Source organism: Panthera tigris, chromosome E2 (assembly GCF_018350195.1).
Source record: "Panthera tigris isolate Pti1 chromosome E2, P.tigris_Pti1_mat1.1, whole genome shotgun sequence".
Lineage (NCBI taxonomy): Eukaryota > Metazoa > Chordata > Mammalia > Carnivora > Felidae > Panthera > Panthera tigris.
In genome coordinates, this window is record NC_056674.1 from 13775437 (window position 1) to 13797798 (window position 22362).

The 22362-nt window shown below is 52.1% G+C and overlaps 1 protein-coding gene across 1 annotated transcript; it reads right to left on the bottom strand.

Moving 5' to 3' along the window:
* Positions 1-400: 400 nt before the first annotated feature.
* LOC102950389 (cytochrome P450 2S1) lies at positions 401-11906 on the bottom strand. Its single transcript, XM_042968772.1, has 9 exons — positions 11528-11906; positions 10245-10410; positions 8241-8390; positions 7629-7789; positions 7314-7493; positions 5241-5382; positions 3823-4010; positions 1835-1976; positions 401-1728 (listed from the first exon to the last, which is right to left on the bottom strand). The coding sequence occupies exons 1-9, from the start codon at positions 11696-11698 to the stop codon at positions 1547-1549; spliced, it is 1482 nt and encodes a 493-aa protein (XP_042824706.1). The 5' UTR covers positions 11699-11906; the 3' UTR covers positions 401-1546.
* Between the last annotated feature and the right edge of the window lie 10456 nt (positions 11907-22362).

The following is a 22362-nucleotide window of genomic DNA, read 5'->3' on the forward strand; positions in this document are numbered from 1 at the left end:
AAAACTTCCCTTCCTTGTGACGGGAAGGCAGGAGGAAAAGAGCCTGTGGAAGAGGCAAAGCTGGGTCAGGAATGCTGTTCCGGCAGGCAGCTTTCAGACTGGGAAAGTTCCCAGGGCCGGGATCTGGAACTTCACCTGTAGGCTCTCCCTGGCTGGGCCCCCCGCCCCACCCCAGGCTTGCAGTTCAGCCTGTTACTTTCTCCCTGCCCGCACCCCCCTCCCCACATCAGCTTCACCGGAAGCGAGGCCCAGGACAGGCCCCCCCTCCCCCCTCCACATCTGGTGTACTGATGTCAACAGCCAGGGTGGGCGGGGGCCATGTTTTTTAGCTCCCCGCCCAGCCTCGAGGGAGGGGCGGACCCCCCATTCCCACCCCTTACTCACAATGACAGACACTGTCACAGGCACACCAGGCCCTGACAGGGGCCAGACATCAACTTTTATTGCAAAATGGGGACCTTCAAGTCACAAGGACGTCAGAACTGGCCTCTTCCCTGACACCGGGAGTTGGAATCTGGCCCCAACTGGGTCATCGAGCCCCTTTCACCGGGTCTAACTGGGGCGTGGGGAGGGGAGGTGGGTCAGTGTGTATGTGTGGAGGGACAGGCAGGGGAGGCTTTTAACATGGTTACATAAACAAGAGCGGGGGGGGGGGGGGCTCTGATCGGAGGGTCCAGTGTGTCCCAAGTTTCCTTGGTTCCCAGGCCTGTGCGCACAACTGCACACTCGGGGATATATTTATATTTGGGAGAATCTGAGCATCAAGGGGCTTGGAAAGGGGTATCCTTGAGGGCTGAAGGTCTGGAGGAGGCCAGGGCTGTGTTCCCCGGGAATGGCGTGTCTCAGTGGGAAGATACTTGGAAATGGGATGGTGTCATGTGTGGGCTGGCTGTGTGGTTCAGAGGTCGGGGGCATGCGGACAGCGATGGCCATGTGCCTGGATTGCAGTGTGGCTGCGAGAGAGAGGGTATGCTGGGGCTGAAGACAGGGCCGGTCTCTCTGTGTGGGGACATGACCCAGGAAGGGGCACGTTCCCCTCTGCAGCAGGCTCCCAGAACTGGCAGCATTGGTAAGTTGGATGGGCGAAGAGGGTGTGTGGGCCCTGAACATAGAGGCTGTTTCTGTGGCTTGTTAAGGTAGGAGCCAAACTCCCACATGCGGGTTGCACATCAAGGGGAGTTGTGTTGTGTACGAGATGGTGTGTTATCTGGGCACATGGTCGTGACTCCAGATGCACTGAATCTGTGACTACAGAAAGCCTGTGTGGCAGAGTTGACTCGTGGACCTTTCCGTGGCCGTGTGAAGTGGGGGGGGGGGGGGGTTGCGTGTCTCGGCAGCTGCGTGGGCTGAGTGAGCGTGGCCCTGTGGACGTGTAGGCTGAGTATCTGCGACCGACCCTAGAAAACAGCTCCAGGTGTGTGGACGTGGCTGCCTGTGGTGTGGACTTGCGGTTCTGGAGACACAAGTGTGTTCACGCCCACCCCCATGAGAAGGCCACCATCTCCCATGGCTCCCTCCGTCATCGGGGCCACAGGATGGGTGGAGGTCAGTGGGGCCGGACTTGTAGCTGGAAGGCTGGGGGGATGTTGAAAAGGCCGCTGACGGCTGGCTGGAGGCTCAGGGTCCCTGGCGGGCACGGGCTCTCCAGGGAGAAGGCCTGCAGGATGGCGGTAAAGAGGAGGAACAGTTCTGCCCGAGCCAGGCCCTCTCCGAGGCAGACGCGCTTCCCTGCAGGGAACAGGGAGACAGAGCTGGGCCGGCCCTCCTCACCCACAGGTGTGGGGAGGATGGGCAGGTGAGCAGGGACGTGAGCAGGGACAGGCCCAGCAAGTACCTAAGGAGAAGGGCAAGAATGCCTCCTGCTTCTGGAACCGTCCGTCCGCATCTAGAAATCGTTCTGGATTGAATTCCTCTGGCTTTTCGAAGACCTCAGGATCATGCAGGACAGAGCCGAGGAGGGGGAAGACCTCGGTGCCCTGAAGGGGAATAATAACAAAGTTACAAATATCCCTCCCCACCCAGACAGGAGGGCAGAGCACAAGAGTCCGGCGTGTCAGGGACTCCAGTTCACAAAACACAATGGCATCAACGTGTTTCAAGGGCTTGTTATGGGCCAGGTACTTTGTTAAGCATTAAAAAAAATTTTTTTTAACGTTTGTTTATTTTTGAGAGAGAGAGAGAGAGAGACACACACACACACACACACACAGAATGCAAGCGTGGGAAAGACAGAGAGAGAGGGAGACACAGGATCCGAAGCAGGCTCCAGGCTCCGAGCTGTCAGCACAGAGCCCGACGCAGGGCTCGAATCCACTGACAGCGAGATCATGACCTGAGCCAAAGTTGGACGCGTAACCGACTGAGCCACCCAGGCACCCCAATTAAGCATTTTTGATATATTCTCTCTTATGTAACATGTATGTGTATCTTGCTCGGTCTCACATCCACAAACATACACTTGAATCCGCTAAAGCTTTTTCACAAGGCTGGGAAGTATTTCTGACATGACTCCCATTTTCAAGATGGGAAAACAGAGGCCCAAAGAACTTAAGCAACTTGCCCAAGGCACCATTCGGTGACAGCAGAGTTTGTTATTTTTTAATTTTGTCTTTCAACTTTGAGGGTATGTTGTGATTCATCTGTGGCTGTCCTAAGCTACCTGGCCAGAGTCCAGCTCTTTCCCACAGTGCTCTTCCAGGGGTAAAACCAAGGCTGGGTAGGTGAGGGCTGTCCCTGACGACTCCCCTCCGTCTAGCTCCCGCTCCTCCCCCGCCCCCTCCCAGTGGCGGTCGAGATCAGTTACAGGGTTCCCAAGGCTGCGCAGTGGAGGGGGGCTCCAAAAAACACAGGTTCATGCTATGGCTATTAAAAGAAGAGAAGCAGGTAACTGTGGTTAAAGCACAGGCCCTGAGTGTAAATCCTGCCTTTACCATTGTAGGCTGGGTGATCCCAGCAAGTCTTCTCATCTTTAAAGGCCACAGTTTCCTCATCTGTAAAACGGACATAATAGTGTAGGGTTGCTCTGAAGGATGAGGATTAAGTAAGGTAATATATTTGTGAAGCATTTAGAACGATACCTGGTGAGAGCAAGTCCTTAATCACTGATGCCTGTTGTTTACATAATCACTATCAAGAGTTGCGACAGTCACTGCACTAGCAGTGCAGGCCGAACGGGGAACCCCTGGGGAACCCCCGACACCCTGCACCAAGAGCGGAGTTGGTGTTTTGCAAGCATTGTCTTGCAGGTTCCTTAAGATCTCAAATTAATATTATTTTGTTCCCGATGTAGAAGAGGGGTGGAGAGTGGTTCAGAGGGTGAAGTGATTTGCCCAAGGTCCCAGAGAAAAAACAGATCGTAACTACTATGGGTTTGATTCTAAGAGGAGGCAGCAGCTTGCGGGACGACGGCACCTGGGGTTCCCGGGCGGACATCGCCCCCTGGTGGTGCTGGCTCCGAGTTGCTCTCTAATGGAGGGCAGGAGTTGGGCGGGGCGTGGGGAAGAAGGGAGGGAGGGGTTTGATGGTGGGGGTTTACAGCAGTTCCTAAATTGCTTCCCTGTCACCTCTGGCTTGTGATTGTCCCAGCCACCCTGGAAGGAGGTAGAATTAGGATATCCGTTGGACAGATAGGGAGCTGAGGCCCAGAGACAGAGGCAAGGGCAAGAGAAATGCACCCAGGAAGAAACAAACAGGACAGGGAAGGAGAGAGGGACACCAAGAAAGGGATGTCAGAGAGAGACCAATAATCAGAAAAAGTCAGAGACACAGACAGCAACAGACTCAGGCCTGAGGCCGAGACGACCACTGGGTGCAGGCGCCCACCTGGGGAAGGGTGTACCCTCGGAAGCAGGTGGTCCTCGTGAGGGCGTGGGGTATTCCCATGGGCACCAGAGCCAGCAGCCGTTGCGCCTCATGCAAAACTGCGTCCGTGTAGGGGAGGCGGGCTCGGTCCCCCAGGCCTGGCGCCCGGCCAGCCCCCAGCTCCCGGGTCAGCTCCTCCCGGACACGCTCTGCACCGAGGAAGAGGAAGGCTGGAGTCAGAGGTGGGGTGGGGCCCCGCGATCCTACCCTTGGAAGCCCCATCTTCTCAAAGTGGCCGTGGTTGGGGTGAGGCTGGTGGGCAGGGAGGAGGTTCCCAGATCGCACTGAGCCAGAGTCCCCATGACCTATGTGCTGAGCACAGGGTCTCTCCTCTCAATTCCCACAGCAATGCTGCGAGGTGGGATACCATTATCCATCCGCATTTCCCAGATGAGAAAACTGAGGCCCAGATTGCTAAAGTCAAGCGGACTCCATTCTGCTGAGGCCACCTTCCAGGTCACCCCACCCCACTGGCTTGAGGGCATTTGATGCAGCTGCCTGACTCCAAAATGCTGGGCTATCCCAGAGCTCACACCCCCAGCTCTGCCTCTCAGCCAGTCATCTTTTGCTTCTTGCTTGTGCCCTAATGACCTTAGTTTTTGTTTTAAGTAATTTCTACACCCAACATGGGGCTCAAACTCACTACCCTGAGATCAAGACCTGACTTGAGACCAAGAGTTGGTTGTTTAATCGACTGAGCCACCCAGGCGCCCCTCCCTTCCCCTTTTTAAGTGAACTCTATGCCCAACATGCTACTTGAACTCAGGACCCTGAGATCAAGGATCCTGTTAAGTCCTGACCCGGATGTCTTGTGGCCTCGTGGATGCCTCCCCCCAGGTGGCCCCAGGTCCCTTACACTTGTCCTAAACTGGCCTCAGCATCTCCCTGAAACAGCTCCTCATTCCTTCTGTCCCCATCTCAGGGTGCCTCCATGGCCCTCTGGTCCCAAAATCCCCTGGGCCTCCAGTGTCATTCTCTACCTGCTCACCCAGCCCCTCTTCTCCCCCCACAGCTTGGCCCAGGCCTGTCCTCTCCTGCCCAGGTCCCTATCCCATCCTCTTCCCTGGGCTCCCGGCATCTTCTTTCACCCGGAAAGATTTTTTGTAAAAGGCTAATTGAACCCTGCCCTCCTCTGCTCAGCATCCTTCTGTGGTTCCCCATTGCTCAGGATCAGGCATACAAGGCCCCCTGCCTCACCTCTCATTTCACTACGCTTCACACATCAACCTGCAGCCCCCACCGCCCCCAAGTTCTCGCTCGTCAGACACCCCCAATGCCGGGTTCATTCTCGCCACCAGGCTCCAGCTCGTTCTCCTGAACATTCTTCCTCTTGAGCCCTCACTTCCGTTCCCAGGGCTGGCTGGTCCAAAGGCTCCTACCTTGGACCTGAGGGTATTTCAGCAGAAGCAAGAGGGCGTAGCGGACCGTGGTGCTGACCGTGACCGTCCCGGCAAACAGCAGATAAATGACTGTCATCAACAAGTTCTTGTCAGTCCATTCTGTGTTTGGGTCTTGCTCTTCCTGGAAGAAACCAGGCAGAAGGGCTCAGAGAACTCAGGCTGTGGGGAGCAGAGGCCCAGCACAGCCACGCCTGGGGCTGCAACACAGCAAGTTGAAGCTTTGTCGGGGGGGTGGGGGTTGTATAAATGTTTGGGCAAGTTGGGAAGTGGACTCTTGATATTAATTTTCTTTGGTTGGAATGTTTTTGAAAATGAAAGAGCATGGCCACTATAAAAAACAAACAAACAGAAAATGGCACGTGGTGAGGATGTGGAGAAACCGGAACCCTGTCACCCTCAGTGGGGACGTCAGATGGCGCAGCTATGGGCAATGGTATGAGGTTCCTTAAGCAATTAAAATGGAAGGGGCTCTTGGGTGGCTCAGTCTGTTGAGTGCCCAACTTTGGCTCAGGTCACGATCTCACAGTTGGTGAGGTTCAAGCCCCGCGTCAGACTTGGTGCAGACAGATGGGAGCCTGGAGCCTGCTTCGGATTCTGTGTCTCCTTCTCTCTCTCCCCTTCCCCCTCTTGTGCTCCTCCCCCCAAATAAACAAACATTTAAAAAATTTCTTTTTAATGAAAATAGAATTATGGTATGATCTAGCATTTCCACTTCTGGGCAGGGAACCCAACAAATGGAAAGCAAGATCTTGAAGAGGTATTTGTTCATAGCAACGTGATTCATAACAGACCAAAGGAGGAAGCAGCTCAAGTGTCCACTGACAGATGAATGGATGAGCCCAGTGTGGTCTATCCATGCGGTGGAATAAGGACTCAGCCTTAAAAAGGCTTAAAAAGGAAGGAAATGCTGTTACAGGCTACAACATGGATGAACCTTGAGGATATCACGCTAAGCGAGATAAGCCAATCGCAAAAGGACAAACCACTTACATGAGCTCCCTAGAACATGCAAACTCATAGAGACAGAACGGAGAAAGGTGGTTGCTGGGGGCTGGGAGGGGGCTAGGGAGTCCTTAACCAAGTAGAGAGTTTCTGTTTGATAAGATGAAAAAAAAGTTCTGGAGATTTTCTGCACGACAATGTGGATATATTAACACTACTGGACTTGACACTTAAAAATGGTCAAGGTAGGGGGCACCTGGCTCGTGGTGGGAGGAGCATGTGATTCTTGACCCAGAGGTTGTAAATTCGAGCCCTACGTTAGATGTAGAGATTATTTAAAAATAAAATCTTTTTTTTTTTTTAATGTTTACTCATTTATTTTGAGAGAGAGGGAGGGAGAGGGAGTGCGCGGGGCACAGGGAGAGAGAGAATCCCAAGCAGGCTCCACACTGTGAGCGCAGAGCCTGACGTGGGGCTTGATTCCATGACCTTGAGATCGTGACCTGAGCCGAAATCAAGAGTCAGACGCTTAACCGACTGAGCCACCCAGGTGCCTCCTAGAAATAAAATCTTTACCAAAAAAAATGGTTAAGGTGGTAAATTTTATGTGTGCTTTACCACGATTTCAAAAATTTTGTTTCATTTAGAAAATGAAAGTAGAAGGAAATGGGGTACGAGGTTAAGAAAAATGTTCTGTCTCTCCATGAACAGGGTGGCTGCATTTATTCCAAGGATGTGGCCCTGAATGTCTTCCATAATTCCAAAGTTTGGATAATTCAAAAGTAGTTATTTCCATAGGCTTAACCTTCATTGCAATTTCCTTGTAATAATATATTGTTCTTATTGAATGAAGGAAGTGGACTTTATTCCTGTAATTTGATATCACAAGGTCTCATAATCAAGTGATTTTACTTGACATGTCTTGGGGTGGGGTACAGTGGGGTACTGTACAGGTGGGGCCTGCACAGGGGGCTAAGGTCAGAGAGAGAGAGGGAGAAAGGGAGAGGGAGAGAGAGAGGGAGGCCTGACAGATTCCAGCTATACCAGAGTGGGCCCCAGCCTGGCCGCCAGCCCCATTCAGGAGGCCCCCCAACCCTGACCTTCCCCCACCTCTGCCATCTTCAGCAGGAAGGCATCCACAACGTCGCACGCGGGCCCGGAGGTGTCCGGGCTCCCCTTGTGTCGCTGCACCTGCTGGATGGCAAAGGTGGCCAGGATGCTCAAGTGACCAAGGAGTTGTGTGTGGGGGCCCGGCAGGTGCTGCAGGAGCTGGGAGAACATCTCGTAGGCCTGCGAGGGGCGGGGGAGAAGGACAGCTATTTCCATGGGGCCTGGCCCTGCACCAGCATGGAGGGGTGCTCTGGGGGTTACCTGGGAAAGGTAGGCAGGAACCTTTGGGGAAGAAGAGGGGTCCCACCCGCGTACCTGGCCCCATGGGGAACTGATCCCCAGCACGGCGCCACCAGCTGCCCGGACCACGGTCTGGAACTCCTCATCCTCATAGGGGAAGCGGAGGCCGAAGGTAAGGGAGCAGATGATGTTGGAGGTGGCCTGGGCCAGCAGCAGGGAGGGGTCAAATGGCTGTCCTGAGGAGGAGGGGGCAGGGAGGAGGGCTGTGACGGACAGGGGGCCAGACTCGACCGGAAGGAGACAGGCATAGAGAGAGACAGACAGGGGGATGAAAGACAGATGGAGAAACAGAAGGGGAAAGAGACAGAGAGACAGGGAGAGACGGAGAAAGAGACAGGGAAAGAGAGACCGGGAAAGACTGAGTGAGAAAGATGGATAGGGAGAGAGACAGAGAAAGACAGACTTATAGGAGAGAGAAACAGAAAAATCGAGAAAGAAAAGAAGCACTAAGAGTGATGTGGCAGCACCAGGGGCACTGAGACCCCTGGAGAGACATGAGGACAGAGACAGAAGGTGGAGGAGGCGCTCCAGGAGGCGAACAGAGCCCTCAGCCCAGCGCCAGAGGGAAGGTCCTCCCCACCCTCGGGCACACCACAGGGCACCCCAGGCTCACCCCACCCTGCTGACCTTCTGTCCCCTGGAATGCCTCCACCAGACACCGGGCCTCCGCCTGGATCAGCTCCTCGCCTTCTCGCTTCCCCATGCCCAGGTCCCGCAGCGCGAGTGTGGTGAACCTCTTCAGCTGCCTCCATCGCTCCCCATTGGAGAAGAAAACCCCTGCACAGAAGGCTGGACTCAAGGAGGGACTGGCCCCCTGCCCCCCAACCCCCAGGACTGCTCCCTTCCTCCCAGTGATGTGCCCAAGGGGGACTCCGAAGGTCCTGTCCCGAGTCCGTTATCAGCCTAGCCCAGGGGACTGGCAGGGGACTCCGTAAGTACTCAGTAAATGCCTAACCTTGGGTCAGAGGGTGACATTCTCCTGAGAAGCCGGCCACTCCTGTTCTGTGATGAACCAGGATGAGTGAGGACTTCTTCCTTGCATTTATCTTTTTATTCCTCTTTTCACGTCCCCCCTCCCCTGGAGTCCTTTTATCTCTCCTTCCTTCCCAACATTTACGGAGTACCATGGGGTCCCCTGCCCCACGTCATTTGGAAGCTGGAAACTGAAGCGGGAGGGAGGAGCGTGGAACCGACTCTTCCTCCTTCAGCTAAGGGTCTGCATTAGACAAAAACCTTGCCTTCTCTGAATTCAGCATCTCACCTGTGCCGTGCTGGCCCCTAGTGGCCTCCTGGGTGTCCCAAACTGGCCTCCGCACCTCTCCTCCTCCTCATTTCAGCCCACCATTCCCCGGCCCCGGCCCCTGTCCAGAGCCCTGGAAACCTCTCCCAGCCACCCCCCTCCCTTTCCCACGGCCTCAGCTCCAGCCCAGCAGAGTCCCCTCCCTGGGCTCCTACAAAGCAACCCGAGGATCTTTCTAGCTCTGACCATACTCCATCCCTACTTCCATCTACAGCTCCCAGAAAAACCCAAAACCAAGCGCTCTGGTGTGACTCAGGCCCCGCATGACCCACTTCTCCAGCTTTCTTACTCATCCTGCTGCAATTGAACTGGGCTTCTCTTGCTTCCTCAGTGCTGTCAGGATCCCCCCTCTAGGCTTTGCCCCCCCTGCCCCCCCCTCCCCGTCTGGATCACTCACTCTCCATTCTCGCTGAACTAATTCCATTCCTCCTTCAGGTCTCATTGCAATTGTCCCCTACTCTGAGAAGCCTTCCTTGATTCCTCCCGGTCTCCCTCCCTTCCCCCTTCCAGTATAGTTCCCTTGTGTCCTGCTGTCAGAGCTGAAGGCAGGTTGCAGAATTCCATTCTCTCCCTCCAGTCTCATGACAAGCCCACCTCTCCTACAGTAAGACAGGATGCCACATCTGTCTTGGACATCTCTGTGTCCCCAGTACCCACTATAGGGCCAGGCATGATAGAGATTTGTCAATTTAATGAGTGAATGGATGCTTCTTCTCTCACCTCCATGCTTTCCTACGTGCTAGTCTCTGCTTGGAATGACCTTCCCACTCATCCTAGGAGTCTGAGCTCAGACAACCCGTCTTTCAAGACTCCCTGGACATCTCCCACCAAACAGGCCGGGTCAGGTGCCTCTTCAGGTTCCAGAAGTCCCAGGGCTTCCTCTATCCTGGCCCTGGCTTCTCTGCCTTCCCCATCCTAGGCCTGACCTCTCTGGCCTGTCACTGCCTGGGTCTTTCTTCCCAGTGGCTAACAACCTCTAGGTCACTGCTGTGTCCCGATAGTGCCCAACACCAGGCTCCTACTTCCAGGCTTAGCAGAGAATAATTTTTATAACATGAAGTGTTCCCACCCATTCCCAGTGCCTAGAAAGCTCTCCTGGTCTCTCCCAGTCCTGGGGGCTTGACCTGGAGCAGTGATGCCATCGCTACACCCTGGCCCAGGGCTCATTCAATCCTCAGCAGGACCTCAGCAAGTGCTATTATCACCCCATGTCATGGATGAGGAAACCCAGGCTCAGGGACACTAAGTCACGCACAAAAAATCATACCAGTTAAGTGGTAGCAGGCTCTAAGGGAAGGAGCCAGGGGTCTCCAGCCCTGCTCATGACTCACCATGGCCTTCGAAAGTCCCGTCCAGCGTTGCCAGCATCCCCCGCCCACTGAACTCCTCAGCCTGACCTCCCAGGGCCTCCTGGACAGCTTCGTGCCCAACCAGGACCACCACGCGCCGCCAGGGACCCAGGTACACGGTGAACACTGGTCCATACTTCTTACTTAGCTGGGGGTAGGGAAGGAGAAGGGGCAGGTGCTGAGGGAAAGGCTATGGCCTCTTTCAGTTTAGATGTCCCCATCACAGCCCCATCACTGGATGAAGCACCTAGGAGGAACCCCCTCCCCTCCAGATGGAAATAGCCCCCTTGGGAGACTCAGTTCTCTTTCTGCATCAGGCTCTCAGGCCCCCTCCCCATAGAGTCCTCAACTCCTTATTTCCTACAGAGACCCCGGTTCAGACCCGGGGACAACCCAGAACCACCCCTACCTCCCAACTCAGACATATGACAGCAAAAATGGGCAGCTGAGACTCTGACCTCTCCTGATTGCTCAGTTCTTCCCCTACCCCCAAACTAGCCACCCTTTTCAATCACTGCTAAACCCTCAGATTTTGGAGCAGACACTGCTGGGCACCTGCCAAATCTTTCCCCAAGACCCCCCTCCCCATGTTCTGGAGTCCCCCAGACTCCTTTTGAATGGGGAACCTCTGGCCTCTTCCTCTCTCCTGCAAAGGGTTGAAACTGTCTCAGCCTTCTTTCTTGCCCTCTTTCCCTGCTGTTCTGGAGACTTCCAGGTCCCTCCTAGCTGAGTCCCATGCAAACAGCACTCCCACGCCCCTATTCTCTGCAGACAAATACCTGGCACTCTCCAGCCAAACCTCCCCTTCCCGCCAGCGACCGCTCCCCTTTTCTTTTCTGCCCCTCCCCAGCTACCTCTCCCCCTGGGACAGGCTTCCCTTCATCAGATTCTCTGCTGCTAGAGGGCTCTCTCCCAGTCTCTGGCTTTAATCCCCTGCTTCTAGCACCTTCCCAGGATTCTGTGGACCCCTCTGCCACTGGATCCTGCTCCCCTGCTCTCATCCTCTCTAGGATTCTGCTCCTCCTAGCCCTGGCCCCGCACCCCAGGGTCCTCTCACCCCAGCGCCCTCTTCCACCCTTCTCAGCTCCGGAGCCCTGCCCCACCCCAGAACGCCCATAACCCCTTCGCCCTTGCACCCTTCGCCTGCCTCCTCTAGGATACCCAAGGGCCTGTCCTGGCACTCCGCTTTCTCTCTCTCCTGGGGCCCCCTCCCTCTCTTGGCCCCGGACCCCCGCCCCAACCAGGGCGTCCCCGCCGCCCCTCACCCGCAAGAGCCCCAAGTACAGCGCCCCGGGCCGGAGCTGCAGGAGGTTCCCCAGCAGCGGCAGCGGCATGGGCCCCGGGGGCAGGTGGCCCGGGGTCCGGGGCAGCGCCAGCGTCAGCACCAAGAGCAGCAGCAGCACCAGCAGCAGCGTCCCGGTGCTGGCCGCCTCCATCTCGGCGGGTTGGCTCCTTCTCCTGGTTCCCAGACACTCCACGCGGCTGGGCCAGCTAGGGGCGGGAGCCGGGCGGCTCCTCGCGGTCGAAATCCGGCGGCGAGGGGCGGGGCAGCCAGCCCCTCCCCCTACCTACGGGCAGGATTCTCTCCCCGCCGCCGGATTTCTTTCTTCGAGACCCCTGCGGCCGCCGGGTGTGGGGACACGCTCTCGAACGGGTATCTACCGGGTCACCTAGGTTCGGGGGGCGGAGACAGCGCCTGGGGCCCCAGGTAGGGCGTGGGCACACTGGAGGAGCCCGGGAGCCAGAGACTTTGGCTGTCTTCAGGAGGCCACACCCCGTGCCTGAAGAGGTGACCCGCGGCCGCCCTCCCCAGCTTCCACCTCCCTCCTCGAGGCTGTCGGGGTGTGCGTTCCCTTGTGCGTGCGCGCGTCTTTGAGCCGATTTCCTCCAGCATCTTTCGTACATCTTCACGGTGAACTAGGAGGAGGACTTGACCTTTAACAATAAAACATCTGAGGTCCAGGGAGATAAATCGGCTGACCCCAGGCCACACAGCTAACAAGCGGCAGAGCTGCGGTTTGAATTCCCGGCCATTCAGAAGGATTGACTGACTCCATCATTCATTCACTTGGTATCGTATAATGGTTAGGAACATGCTATCTGAAGCCAGAGTGCTTGAGTTCACAGCCTAGCTTCTCTGTGCCTCTATTAACTCTTGAAAAATGGGGATCGTTTTAAGGATTAATAAATTCATGTGTAAACAACTTCAAAGAGGTCCAGGTGCGTGTATAACAAGTATCAAATAAATGTTAGCTAATATTCTTTCAACTAATTGCTATTGAGGTCTAACTATAAACAAGACTGTTCTAGACCCAGAGATGCAGCTGTAAGTAAGAGAGAAGGGTCCTGCCCTCCCTGAGCTTATATTGACATGCAAGTGAAGTCTTAAATTAAGATAATCTCCAGTTGCTCAAGGGTTTGAACCGGAATGAGCTCCTTGAGGAAGACCGTTCCAAAGTCAAGTCCATGCTGTTTGGTTCAAAGCTGTATCCCCTGTGTCTAGAGCAGTGCCTGGAGCACGGGAGGTGCTCCATAAATATTTGTTGCATCAAAGATTGCATGTGGGAGATGAGATCAGCAGGGAGGTATGCAGGGTCCTAGAAAACTTATCTGCATAGTTTGTCCTGCAAAAGGAAGCAGGTGAAGGGTTTCCGGCATACGCAGCACTAGTTTGCTTTGCATTTTCATTAAACATTTTATTATGAAAACTTTCAAACATACAGCAGACAGCTGCATATTCACCACCTAGATTCCACCAAAAACATTTTACGGATGGGGTTTTGGAGTGATGGGGGTCCAGAGCTGATGGCCAAGAAAGAATTTTTGAGACCTCTTTGGTGCAAAAAAGATGATTTTATGAAAGCACCGGGACAGGACCCGGGGGCAGAAAGAGCTGCACTGGGGTTGTGCAGAGTGGCTGGTTACATACTATGGGGCTGAGGAGAGAAAGTCAAGAGGAAGTTTCTTAAAGGGATTTCCATGTGCTAAAGAGGACTCACAGGTTCCTGGAGGCCTAGCTATTGTCAAACTAAGGTTGTTTTTCTGTCTAGCAAAGCATTAAGACAGTAGGGAGTTCCTGGAGATTAGGCTATTGATAAGATTGTCTTTTTCTTAGAATTAGGAAGATATTTATAAACCGTTGGATACTCTGGTTCTGTGATCTCTATCTATTCCACCATTTATTTTCTGCCTTTTCCTTTATTCTTTGGCTGTCAGGAGAGCTTGAGGAATATCACACATATCCCACTTTCGGGGGTGGGGGCCATGGGGGGGGGAGAGGGAGGGAAGTATTGTTACTTTGTGCTTTACCCTGTTACCCTCAGCTTGCCTTATGCTCCCTCATAATTACTATTCTTTCTTTGTTGCTTACCTGTTCATCTTGCCCCACCAATTCATCTTATTATGATTTTTTTGATGCATTTCAGACAGTTGCAGATACCAGTACACTTCATTCCTAAACACATCAGCATGCATCATTTGCTAGAGTTCAATATTTGTTTCCAGGGCATTTCCCCCCACCCCAGGTAAGTTTACATACTATGAAATGCACAAATCTCAAGTGTATTTAAGATGCATTTCATCTGCTTACATCTGTGTAACCCAAACTCCTATCAGGATGGCGAGTTACCATCTTCCCAGAAACCTCCCCCCTCCTCCTCCCCAATCAGTACCCCCCACCACCCACTGCACTGATCACTACTTTCTCCTAGATTAGTTTTCTCGTTGCATTTTATTTTATTTTAATTTTTTTTAATGTTCATTTATTTTTGAGACAGAGAAAGACAGAGCACAAGCCAGGGGGGTCAGAGAGAGAGGGAGACACAGAATCCCAAGTAGGCTCCAGGCTCTGAGCTGTCAGCACGGAGCCTGACTCAGGGCTCAATGCGGGGCTTGAACTCACTAGCTGATGTTGGAGGCTCAACCGACAGAGCCACCCAGGTGCCCCTCTTTTTGCATTTTAAAAGGATCTTTTGGGCTACCCTCCGGTGAATGAATTGTGGGCGACTGGGGAACAGATGAAGAAAAAGCAAAGAACCCAAGGCAAGTAAGGTCCAGGTAAGTGATGCCAATGGCTTGAAGCAGGGTGGGCGGCAGTGGGGAAAGAAGGAAATGGATATATTTGGGATGTATGAGGAGGTAGAGCCTGTAGGATTTGCTGACAAATTGGGTGTGACAGCAAAGGAAGGAATCAAGGTCAGCCTGTCAAATGCAAACACTTCTGGTCTTAGCTAAGGAGAGATTTTATGCTAGAAGACTATTACAGGAGAGAGAGGAGATTATATTGCATAAGACAGGAAACAAGACCAGAGTCTGATAACCCAGAAGGATGTGTTCTCTAGTGAAACAAATTTTTTTTCTCTACTCCTCGATTTGTTGTCCTCGGCAAGTAGAAAGATGGTGATGCCTGGTACAGGGGCGAGGAAGGGGATGAGGGAACCTGTAGGGACCAGAGGTGGGAAGCGGTTGGAGCAGGTTTTGCAGGGGGTCAGAGAATCGGGAGTTCTCATTTGGTGTCATTAAGTTTGGGATAGCTGGTAAGCTGTCCCAGGACTAAAGCCCCTGTGGACAGAAAGGTTAGAGGTTGGATTTGGGACCTCATGGAACCCTCCAGAACAAGACAAAGGAGGAACATAGAACTGGCACCTCCTTCATGGCAACAAAGTGTAGGCCAGCCTCCCCACCTCTCCCTTCCAGTTTCAGGGCACACCCGTTGGATGTCAGAGGCTAGAATCAAGACTAGAGGACACTGCAGGGAACATTCTGGCCATTTTTTTTTAATTTGTTTTTAATTTTAATTTTTTAAAATATTTATTTTTGACAGAGAGAGAGGGCATGAGCAGGGGTGGGGGCAGAGAGAGAGGGAGACACAGAATCTGAAGCAGGCTCCTGGCTCTGAGCTGTCAGCACAGAGCCCGATGCTGAGCTTGAACCCACGAACAGCGAGATCATGACCTGAGCTGAAGTTGGATGCTTAACCGACTGAGCCACCCAGGCACCCCTATTTATTTTGTATTGTATTGTATTGTATTGATTTTGATTTTTTAACGTTTTATTTATTTTTGAGAGACAGAAAGAGCGCTCAAGAGCTGGCAGGGGAGGGGCAGCGAGGGAAAATGAGAGAGAGAATCCCAAGCAGGCTCCAGGCTACCAGCATAGAGCCCAACCCAAGCCTGACATGGGCCCGAACTCACAAAACCCCGTGATCATGACCTGACAGGACATCGGGTCAGAGGCTTAACTGATTGAGCCAGCCAGGCACCCAGAGGTATGCTCTTTTATAGAGGAAGGAGCTGGAGGTGGGGGGAGTTGGGAAGGCTGCTATAAACAAAAAGTCCATTGGAGCAAACTGGGAGATGGAAGTATAGTGGCTTCTCATTGGCTGGTTTTGGCTGTCTCTCATTGGCTGGACTACTGAGGTGGGGAGGAGGGAAGCTTTCCTTTCTCCAGGAAGCATAGTATAATAGCATCCACTGTCAAAGTCCTTCTCTTCCTATTGGGTTTGCAATTGGCTTTGAGTGGGTTGGGCGTTGAGAGCTTGCCCTGTACAACCTCTTGACTCTATTTTAGTGAGTTTCCCTTTTTATTAATTTTTACACAACATCCCGTAGGTAGGAAAAATTCCAAATCCCCAAGATTCTAAAGATTCCAAGACAAGACTTACCATTACCCTGGTAATAAAATTCAAGCCCCCTGTGGTGGCCTGTAAGACTCTTCGACAGCTGTCTACTGGCTGCTGAGTTTGATATCATGTTGGCCCACTCTGTTCCCTGCTCATGATACGCCACTCACGCTGGCCTTCTTTTAGTTTCTTGAACACCTAAGCCAGCCTCAGGGCCTTTGCACTAGCTCTCAGCCTGAAATGCTTGGCCTGGTGATTGAGGTTGGCTCATTTTCTGTTCCTAGCTCAGGGCCAGTCCCCTCCAGAAGAGACTTTCCTAGACCACACAAGCTGAATTAGCGCTGTCTCCCAATCCCAGACGCTGCTTTAATTCATTAAATAAGACCTTTCATGAATGTTAAACAAGTTAATATTTTAAAAGTACTTACAGTAGTGCCTGCTGTATAGTAAGCTTTGAATGTGTTGGTTAAATACATAAACATTTTATTCATAGCCTCTATCACTACCTGAAATCATGTTATATGTGCAGTTACATTTTTATTCTGCCTTCTCCCACCAGAATGTTCTCTCCATAAGGGCAGGGACTTCTGTTGGGTTCACAGATGTATCCCCAGTGTCTGACACACAGTAGGTGTTCAATAAATATTTTATTGAATGAGCGATTTGGATACAATTTGTTAGTCTCTCAAAGTCATGTACAGAGCAATCAAGGTTTCCAAATTCTTGGGTCTAAATAACACAGATTCAGAGGGTCCCAATATAGGTTTCACAGTAACAGAGTACTCTCTGGTGGATCCCGGTCTCTCTTCACCCTGGGTGGCTGACAACTGACTCCTCTCCCCCACCAGCTACTTCTCATCAGACATCCTCTGATCTGGGCCGAGGGAAGCTGGAGAGCAACCCTTTTTAAATTTAGCTCCATGCATTTTTTAAGATCACTCTGGAGGCTGCTATCCCCGGGGTTCCAGCAGGCTGAGTGGTGGGTGGGTTCTGGAAATTGCCAGGGTTAATTTTGCTTGGGATCCTCCAAAGCCTTATGGTTCTAGAACTTGACTTTGGTCAAGCCATGGCCAGTCTGCGGTCTGGCCCACGTGTCTTCCTCCTGACTTTCTCCTCCCAGCCCTTCCCTCCCTCGAAGCCACCCCCCTCCAGCACCTAGAACTAGGCAAAAGGAGAAGTTAAAAATGAGTCTTGCTTCCTTCCTGGCACCCCTGCCCTGGTGCTTCCCTAGATTCTAAGAGCATCCTTGACTGTGAGTAACTTCAGGGAATTGACTTCGTCACAGGAAGCAAAGTAGCAATCTTTCTTTCTTTCTTTCTTTCTTTCTTTCTTTCTTCCTTTCTCTCTCTCTCTTTCTTTCTTCTTTCTTTCTTCTTTCTTTCTTCTTTCTTTCTTTCTTTCTTTCTCCCTCCTTCCCTCCCTCCCCCCTCCCTTTCTTTCTTTCTTTCTTTCTTTCTTTCTTTCTCCCTCCATCCCTCTTTCCCTGTTTCTCTCTCTCTCTCTCTCTCTCTCTTTCTTTCTTCTTTCTTTCTTCTTTCTTTCTTCTTTCTTTCTTTCTTTCTTTCTTTCTTTCTCCCTCCTTCCCTCCCTCCCCCCTCCCTTTCTTTCTTTCTTTCTTTCTTTCTTTCTTTCTTTCTCCCTCCATCCCTCTTTCCCTGTTTCTCTCTCTCTCTCTCTCTCTCTCTTTCTCTCTCGCTTTTTCTCTCTTTCTTTCTTTTCCGCACCCAACTCAGGGCTTGAATTCACAACCCAGTCATGCTTAACAACTGAGCCACTCAGTCCTACCCACGTTTATTTATTTTTGATAGAGAGACAGAGCACAAGTTGGGGAGGGGCAGAGAGAGAAGGAGACACAGAATTCAAAGCAGGCTCTGAGCTGTCAGCACAGAACCCGACGCAGGGCTTGAACTCACAAACCGTGAGATCATGACCTGAGCCGAAGTCAGACTCTTAACCGACTGAGCCACCCAGGCGCCGCCCCCCCGCACCCCAGCAATATTCTTTAATGTGTTAAATAACAAAAGTTCAAGTGAGTAAAATTTAAAGATCTAATTGGCATTATTAAACAATTCAGGAATCAGCCAGCATCCCATCTAGTAAATACAGGGGCCCTCTGAGGAGATGTACAAAATGGAAGGTTTTTAAAGAAGGGGGGACAAGAAAGTTATTAGCATTGTTACAGGGTTTGGGGCAAGGTGGCTTTCCCTTAAGAGAAAAACAAGGGTCTTATCATGCAGATTACCTCATCTTTTGGGGGGACTGGAGAGGATCCAAGTGGCAGACTCATGGCACTGACTCAAAAATTCCTGACTGACCAGATAAGTGTACATTTCTTGGGGAGGCTGAAACTGCAGTTAGATTAAGTATCAAGCCCTGGTTGGGAACTCGGTCTAAATCACACCATTTGGAGCCTATGGGTTTTTTTGTTTGTTTGTTTTGTCTTGTTTTGTTTTGTCTTAAGTAAGCTCTATGCCCAACGTGGGGCTTGAACTCACAACCCGAGATCAAGAGTTGCATGCTTTACTGACTGAGACACCCAGGCACCCCACCCTTTGTTTTTTATCTTTTACTGCGTATCTGTGCATCCACGCACAATATTTGGGAAAGTATTCCTTGGCAGGTTTAAAAACTGGCCTTTTTACTTTAATGTTTGAGATCTAGCCATACACATGGCTTTGGTTCATTCGTTTTCGTTCCTGGGAGGTATTTCAATAGGCAATGGTTTTGATGCAAAGCCTCCATCCATTTTTCCTTTGGATCAGTCTCTAGGGTATTTCGGCTTTTCCTCTTACAGACGGTGCTACGTCTTTCATTTAGCTGAGAACCTCCTTGTTTCATTTTTTAATTTTTTAAAGTAATCTCTACCCCTCAACGTGGGGCTTGCACTCACAACCTTGAGAAGCAGAGTCCCATGCTCTACCAACTGAGCCAGCCATTCGCCCTGAGAACGTCCTCATTTCAAATGTCCAGTCATGGGGGTCTGGTTCCTTATGCCTGCAGCATTTGGGTTCACTCTGCCCCCTCCTGCCCTCCCCTCTCTGTACATCCCCATTCCCTTCTAGCTGCTCCCTTCCAGGCCACTCCCCACTTGAAGCTGGGGGTGGGGGTGGGGTCTTCAAACTGCACGTCTGTGATCATTTGCCTGATGCTGGTTCCATCTCCAAGCCCAGTGATGGATGAGGGTGGGAACAGGACCCATCTTCCTCACCCCTGGGCACCCTGGGAAGACACACTGAGTGAGATGAAAATGTCCCAGATTCGGCAGCTGGCTTTGGAATTCTCTTAGGGCAAGAACTGTTTTGGTGGCTGAAAATATGTGGCTCAGCCGGTTGGTGGAGGCGAGGGAGTGGAAGAAAGGTGGAGGGCAGCATCTTAAGAATTGGCTGGTTGTAGGGGTGCCTGGGTGGCTCAGTAGGTTAAGCATCCAAAGGGCCCCTGGGTGACTCAGTCAGTTGAGTGCCTGACTTCAGCTCAGGTGAGATCTTGCAGTTCATGAATTGGAGCGCTGCATTGGGCCCACTGCTGTGAGGGCAGAGCCTGCTTCTGATCCTGTTTCCCCCTCTTTCTGCCCCTCCCCCACCCCCCAAAAATACTTAAAAAAGTGTTAATAATAATATTAATAATAATAAAGAATTGGTTGGTTGGAACAACAAGGGAGTGAGCTTAAGGTTTTGCATTCAAAAGGCACAGGAAGGGGCACCTGGCCGGCTCTGTCAGTAGAGCATGTGAGATCAAGGTCCTGAGTTCAAGCCCCAAGTAGGGTGCAAAGCTTACTTAAAAAAAAAAAAAAGGATAAAGGAACAGGAAATGTTTGAGGAGGTGGAGTGGTGTGGGAAGAGGGAGACCCAAGTTAGAGTTTTGGAAGCAACTTCTGGAAACAGGTGTTACCTGAATTCAACTCTGCTCGGCCACCGCCAGGTCTCTTTGTGTGATTTTGGCCAGGTTATACAGCCTCTCGGTTTTCCTCATCGGTAAATGGGGCTCATCACTGCACCCACCTCCCAAGGATATAGTACCCATCAAATGACATAACGGCGCTACTCTGCCCCTACGTCTGCACAGGACACACGAGCTTTTGGGTAAGCCCGTGAGAGCAGGGTCTGGGTTTTCTGTTCACCTTTAGCTTTCCGTTCACCTCAAGCTTTAGAGGCTCAGTAAATAGTAAGTCCCAACCCCTCACCGTAACCCCCCCCCCCACCTCTGGCTGGGTTAAGGAATCTGCTTTGGGTTCTTCCAACAAAGGGCATGACTCCTACTAGCCTCACATTACTGCTTTGAGGGAGGTGCTAAAATATTCCCAACCTCAGAAGAAATGGGGGCTGAAGAAAGTTCAGTTACCTGTTCAAGGTTACATAGCTCTTAGGGGCTTCCTGTTCTGGGTTGTTTCTTCACTCCTGTCCTTCCCTCCCTGATCCTGCCCCATCCCAGTCAGAGCACAGACCAGTTGCTCTGGGCAGACAGTTGTGGAAGAAATGAATGAGCGAGCCCATCCTTCCATATCCTGGTAGGAGCCCCGCCTGGCCGCACCCCCCACCTTCTCACCTTCTCTCGTCCTTCTCCTTTCACCCCCTGGCTTGCTCGGGCTGCTCCACCAGGGGGGCGCCCTCCGCCCCACAGGTCACTGCTTTGGGCTGGAGGGGAGAGGGGTGAGGAGAACCCCGGAGGCACTGAGTCTTCCCTGCCTTCCTCCCCCTCTTCACCTGCCCTCTGTGGCCAGGAGCTACCTGGGTTCAAATCCCGTGCTGGCCTTGAGCTGGGTGACCTTGGGCAGGGGCGACTCGACCACCCTCTGTTGCAGTGCTCAGTAGGAGCGGACAATATATTAGTACTTCTCTCAGAGGGTGAAGGCAGTTCGCTGCTATCTGGCTCTGGGTGTTTGCCACCTGCCAGGCGTGGTGCCCAAACCTCACGACAGCCCGAAGGCAGTGCCTTTATCGCCTCTAACTTTTCAGAGATACTGAAAATTACACACATGGTAGAGGATTACGGGCTCATTAAAAATTTCAAAGACTACAGAAAAAGAATTCCTTTTCTCTGTTCAGCTCTTTCCTTCCTGGCTGGGCTAGGCCATCAACTTCGAGGAACTGTTCTCAGTTCAGCTGCAGGAACCAGCCTGGATTGGTTCCATTTTTTTCTATCTTCCCGCAAAAGTGAGACCCACCCTTGGAAAGTTGACCAAAGGCGGCACCCAGGGTCGGGGGGGGTCACTGGCTCTTGGTGTTACTTTGGGGAAGTTACATTCCCCTTTATGCACACTTGTCTCTGAATCTGTAGTACATTCCATCTGTATTTAATTCCCTGTTTCTTTCTTTAAAGAATTTTTTTTATGTTTATTTATTTTTGAGAGACAAAGAGAGAAAGTAGGGGAGGGGCAGAGAGAGAGGGAGACACAGAATCTGAAGCAGGCTCCAGGCTCAAGCTGTCAGCACAGAGCTTGATTCAGGGCTCAAACCCAAGAACTATGAGATGATGACCTGAGCCAAAGTCGGACACTCAACTGACTGAGCCACCCAGGTGCCCCTCTTTCTTTTTTTTTTTTAACGTTTATTTCATTTTTGAGAGAGAAAGAGAGACAGAGGATGAGTGGGAGAGGGCTAGAGAGAGAGGGAGACACGGAATCCAAAGCAGGCTCCAGACTCTGAGCTGTCAGCACAGAGCCTGGAGTGGGCTTGAACCCACAAACCCTGAGATCATGACCTGAACCAGAGTCAGGTGCTTAACAGACTGAGCCATGTAAGGCCTCCCTCCCTGTTTTTTTTTTTTTTTTTAATTTAATTTTTTATTTTGAGAGAGAGGGAGAGAGAATCTCAAGCAGGCTCCACACCACCAGTGCACAGCCCAATGCCTGGCTCGATCCCACAAACTGCGAAATCATGACCTGAGCTGAAACCAAGAGTTGGACACTCAACCGACTGAGCCACCCAGGCGCCCCATTAATTCCATTTTATTTCACCTTGTGCTAGCTTCCAGAATAAGTGGAGAGGCTGGAGGAGAGGAGAAGGTGAGGATGCAGAAGGTCCCTCTGCCTGTGCCAGATGCTGGGCGCCCTGGAGAACCTGGGCCTCAGCTCCTTACATCCAGAGTTGGTGCCAGCCAGCTCTGTGTCCAGGCCTGGCTGGGGGATGCTGTGGTCACAGTGGAGATAAAGACAGCCCTGCCTTCATGAGGCTCACAGATCAGTGGAGAGACAGATCGATCGCCATTTCTTGCCCAGCGGGATCAGGGCTGAGATCAGGGAGGCACAGAGGACTGTTTGAACCCGGAGTAAGTGCCTGCCAGTCTGGGAATGGTGGGTGTCAAGGAGGGCTTCCTGGAGGAGGCATATGTGAGTCTGAGGAATGAGTAGAGGAAGATCATGGGCAAAGGTGTTCCTCACAGAGGGAACAGCACGTTGGGGGGCTCGGGGTAGCACAGGGGACCGGAAGAGCTCAGCGTTGTTCATGATGATTCCAGCACAGAGTGTGGAATGACCACCAAAAA

Bases quoted from the DNA above. Each gene is read 5' to 3' on its own strand.
- LOC102950389 (XM_042968772.1), bottom strand. From the start codon at position 11,698: ATGGAGGCGGCCAGCACCGGGACGCTGCTGCTGGTGCTGCTGCTGCTC. The intron at 10,411-11,527 runs GTGAGGGGCGGC...CCCTACCCCCAG, and splicing joins TGTACTTGGGGCTCTTGCGG to CTAAGTAAGAAGTATGGACC. The intron at 5,383-7,313 runs GTGGGGGAAGGT...GGTTTCTTCCAG, and splicing joins TCCTGCTGAAGATGGCAGAG to GAAGAGCAAGACCCAAACAC.